This window comes from Anomaloglossus baeobatrachus, unplaced genomic scaffold, assembly GCF_048569485.1.
Source record: "Anomaloglossus baeobatrachus isolate aAnoBae1 unplaced genomic scaffold, aAnoBae1.hap1 Scaffold_177, whole genome shotgun sequence".
Lineage (NCBI taxonomy): Eukaryota > Metazoa > Chordata > Amphibia > Anura > Aromobatidae > Anomaloglossus > Anomaloglossus baeobatrachus.
The window spans coordinates 278212-283264 of record NW_027441947.1 but is presented as its reverse complement, the minus strand read 5'-3'; the positions used below and the strand labels follow the sequence as shown (position 1 = coordinate 283264).

At 40.0% G+C, this 5053-nt stretch overlaps 1 protein-coding gene across 1 annotated transcript; it reads left to right on the top strand.

Annotated features, from left to right (window-relative positions):
• Positions 1-285: 285 nt before the first annotated feature.
• LOC142260753 (uncharacterized) lies at positions 286-4775 on the top strand. Its single transcript, XM_075332076.1, has 2 exons — positions 286-340; positions 2501-4775. The coding sequence occupies exons 1-2, from the start codon at positions 286-288 to the stop codon at positions 4549-4551; spliced, it is 2106 nt and encodes a 701-aa protein (XP_075188191.1). The 3' UTR covers positions 4552-4775.
• Positions 4776-5053: the final 278 nt, after the last annotated feature.

Below are 5053 nucleotides of genomic sequence, written 5' to 3'. Positions count from 1 at the left end.
CACATGATAATATCACATTTGATAAGACTGGTAAGGAAGAGGATGAGGGTAGAGGAAAATGTAGTGATGATAATAAGTGTTAGGTAGTTATATACTACCTGTAAATTTGATCTACTGGTAAGTGTGTGTGCTGATGAATCGAGTGACGCGCTGTTAATATAACTGGCCTTTCTATACTGATAGCAAACAGGGCATTACAGATTCATAGCTGTGCTTTTCACACATGCGCTTTGATTCCTAACAGTGCGTCACTAGATTCATCAGCGCGCACGCACAACCATCCCCATGACTACAAAGTTGCCTCAGCAAGCTCCACAACACGCAAGCGCCAGCTACATCAGTGAGTCATTAGATTGATCAGTGCGCATGCGCTGCCATCTCCATAACTACCAGGATGCTACAGCACACTATCACATAGCCGCCCCACAATATACTAAGCGCCCTCAAGTGCGCCAGCCTCTCTCAGTACACCATGACACGTCATTTCCCTGAAGTCTGTGAGATGGCTAGTGTGAAGGCGTTAGCTTTATTTACAGCCCATGCGCTCATATTATGGAAGGGCTACATTCAGGAAATCACAGGCACGTGAATGCTTGCCATTCACAGGTACTACTCATCACTCTTATTCTAAAGGCGGCTTTACATGGTACGACCGATTGTGCAATTTCACAATCGATCGTACCCGCCCCCGTCCTTTTTGCGTCACGGGCAAATCGCTGCCCGTGGCGCACAAAGTCGTTAACCCCCGTCACACATACTTACCTCTCGTGCGACCACGCTGTGGGCGGCGAACGTCCACTTCCTGAAGTGGGAGGGACGTTCGGCGTCACAGCGACGTCACACGGCCGCCGGCCAATAGAAGCGGAGGGGCGGAGATGAGCAGGATGTAAACATCCCGCCCACCTCCTTCCTTCCACATAGAGCCGGCGGCGGCCGCGGGAGGCAGGTGAGCTGCTCATCGTTCCCGTGGTGTCACACGGAGCGGCGTGTGCTACCACGGAAACGATGATCAACTAAATTAAACAATATTATGGAACCTAGCGAGCAGTACACGACTCACGATTTGTGAGCGATACTGCGTTGCTAGGAGGTGTCACACAGGCCGGCATCGCCAGCGATGCCGGATGTGCGTCACAAAAACCATGACCCCGACGATCTATCGCATGATAGATTGTCTGGTGTAAAGCAGCCTTTAGTCTATTTCTTCCCCTCTTTGTACTTTTGTACATTTCTGACATAACCTGCATTTAATATTACAGGAGATCAATTTTACATGTACCTAACACTTATAATCATCAGTACCTTGTCCTCTACCCTCATCTTCCTCCCTTACCTGTCTTATCATGTGTATTATAATTATTCTCACACTTTTGAAAAAATCCTTGTCTAAAGTTCATATTGTAAATAATGTATATATCTGTATAAGTGTTTAGTCACTGTATATATTTTCCTTTTCCTAGCGACCCTGTGAACAAAGCCTCTTAGGCCGAAATGTATAAATTGGTTATCTTAAAATATCTGGTTTCTTGTAAATACATTTTTTTTTTCACTTGCAAAGCAAAGACAAAAGTGTGAGCAGTGTATTTCTATGGACTGCAGTTAATTTGGGTTTGTCAGATAATTAAGGAAATTAGCACCAGGTGCCAGATTAACACCAATCACTTGCAGGTATCTGAACGTGTTCTCTTATTTTGATCAGTGTTCTTTTACATTTATTTCATTTACATTTTTATCATGTGCTTTTGAAAAAATTCAATTTATGAAATAAGCTTAAAATACTGCGAGTTTCTTCATGTTAGGAAATAATCACATAGGACGACACAATGACCGCAACATTTAGGAAATTGTGTGTTGTTCTCTAATATTGCTCTCCAGCGTATAGTTAATAAATAGCATTTACCGTATTCTACTTTAGTCTAAATGACTATTTTGACTCCAGAGGCAGTCTCTGTAAATTGGCATGAAATGGACGTTGGAGTGAGAAAATTACAAATCTGCCAATTTACTGCCCTACACACAGTGCCCAGTTTGGGCTCCAGGAAACACACACCATAAATGTTTATGTGGGTTCTTCTCTGTGCTAATGTGGATACTAACAGTGTTAGGGCCACTGCAACGCTGAGAAGCATCGATGACATTTCGCTTTGGAATTTTTTTGGATTGGATTATGAAGCCATTTCTCTTTTCAAGAGTTTTTCAACTATAACCGGTGTGGAATCCTATTTTCACACTGACAGAGTAGACGCTTTTTGCTATAATTTTAGCCAGAAAACATTATTTAGTGGATTATTATTCAAATATTTGAGATGCAAAATGAACAAAGAGGGTTGAACATCTTATTCCAGTGGTACTTGCTCAGAGGTCTACTGCTAAATTGTGAATGTTTTTGTTTCAAGTAATTATAATTCTAGATTGATATATTACTGCAACTTCTTTAGCTATTTTAGAAATTATATCCTAACATTTTTATGTTATTAAAAATATTTTTTATTCTTGGCAGATGACTGCACCAGGAGATCAGAGGCACAGTTGACATCTTCATTTTTTAAATCAGATGACCTTGATATCACACAAGATATAACTAAAGTGAATGCAACTATTCCAGATATACCATCATTCCTTCACAGCAAAGATCTATTATCTGATTCTTTTGAACAGGTCCAACCTTCTGTTTTATCACAGACTATAAACAAAAATATAAGTCACAAATCAGGCATTCAAAGTAGAAGTGCTCTTACAGTAATAAAGCCATTTTCAACTTTAGAATCTAAAATAATACATAAAAAAATTCACACAGGCGAGAAAAGATTTTCTTCAGAGTCTGTTAGTTACCAGAGAACTCACACAGGGGAGAAGCCATATTCATGTTCACAATGTGGGAAATGTTTTGTACATACATCACTACTTGTTAGGCATCAAAGAATTCACACTGGAGAGAAGCCCTTTTTTTGTTCAGAATGTGGGAAATGTTTTAACCAAAAATCACAACTTATTAGACACCAGAGAACTCACACAGGGGAGAAGCCTTTTTCATGTACAGAATGTGGAAAATGTTTTACACGTAAATCAGATTCTGTTACACATCAAAGAACTCACACAGGGGAGAAGCCATATTCATGTTCAGAATGTGGGAAATGTTTTGTACGTACATCACTACTTATTCAGCATCAAAGAATTCACACTGGAGAGAAGCCCTTTTCTTGTTCAGAATGCGGGAAATGTTTTAACCAAAAAACACATCTTGTTACACATCAGAGAACTCACACAGGGGAGAAGCCATTTTCATGTTCACAATGTGGGAAATGTTTTGTACATACATCACTACTCGTTAGGCATCAAAGAATTCACACTGGAGAGAAGCCCTTTTTTTGTTCAGAATGTGGGAAATGTTTTGGCCAAAAATCACAACTTATTAGACACCAGAGAACTCACACAGGGGAGAAGCCATATTCATGTTCAGAATGTGGGAAATGTTTTGTACGTACATCACTACTTATTCAGCATCAAAGAATTCACACTGGAGAGAAGCCCTTTTCTTGTTCAGAATGCGGGAAATGTTTTAACCAAAAAACACATCTTGTTACACATCAGAGAACTCACACAGGGGAGAAGCCATTTTCATGTTCACAATGTGGGAAATGTTTTGTACATACATCACTACTCGTTAGGCATCAAAGAATTCACACTGGAGAGAAGCCCTTTTTTTGTTCAGAATGTGGGAAATGTTTTGGCCAAAAATCACAACTTATTAGACACCAGAGAACTCACACAGGGGAGAAGCCTTTTTCATGTTCAGAATGTGGAAAATGTTTTACACGTAAATTACATCTTCTTACTCACCAGAAAACTCACACAGGGGAGAAGCCTTTTTCATGTTCAGAATGTGGGAAATGTTTTGCACACAAATCAGATTCTGTTACACATCAAAGAACTCACATAGGGGAGAACCCTTATTTATGTTCAGAATGTGGGAAATGTTTTGTACGTACATCACTACTTATTCAGCATCAAAGAATTCACACTGGAGAGAAGCCCTTTTCTTGTTCAGAATGCGGGAAATGTTTTAACCAAAAACCACATCTTGTTACACATCAGAGAACTCACACAGGGGATAAGCCATTTTCATGTTCACAATGTGGGAAATATTTTACACGTAAATTACATCTTATTACTCACCAGAAAACTCACACAGGGGAGAAGCCTTTTTCATGTTCAGAATGTGGGAAATGTTTTGCACACAAATCAGATTCTGTTACACATCAAAGAACTCACATAGGGGAGAACCCTTATTTATGTTCAGAATGTGGGAAATGTTTTGTACGTACATCACTACTTATCCAGCATCAAAGAATTCACACTGGAGAGAAGCCCTTTTCTTGTTCAGAATGCGGGAAATGTTTTAACCAAAAATCACATCTTGTTACACATCAGAGAACTCACACAGGGGAGAAGCCATTTTCATGTTCAGAATGTGGGAAATGTTTTACATACAAATGCAGTCTTTTTGAACATCACAAAGTTAACACGGGTAGAAGCCATTGTCCTACCTAGAAGTTTTACTTGAAAATTGTAATTTCTTGACCACTAAGAAAGATTCAGAAACCATATACAAGTGCATCTCAATAAATTAAAATATCATCAAAAAGTTAATTTATTTCAGTAATTAAATACAAAAAGGAATGTTTGCTCTCAGTGAGAGAAACAAAATTATAATCTTGTAGTTCTGATACTTTTTAATGGCTAACTAAAATAATATAAATGATGTTACAAAACAATAAAAAGTCCAATCAGGGGGGCGGAGCTAGCCAATGGCACACTGAGATGCTGTAAGAAGGAGCTCCCACACACCAGTGGTGAATTCTCACACTTCAAAGGCACTCACCGGGTCCAGGATCAGTAATGGCACGCAGGAGAGGACGGGCGACGAGTGTACAGACTCCAGAGGGGGAAGGTACAGATATCACCCGCTTTTTCGGGACCTCAGCCTCCCAGCCTGATACCTCTGCTCTCTCCAACATGGCGCTGGCAGACACTGAGGCAGGAGATAACGCTC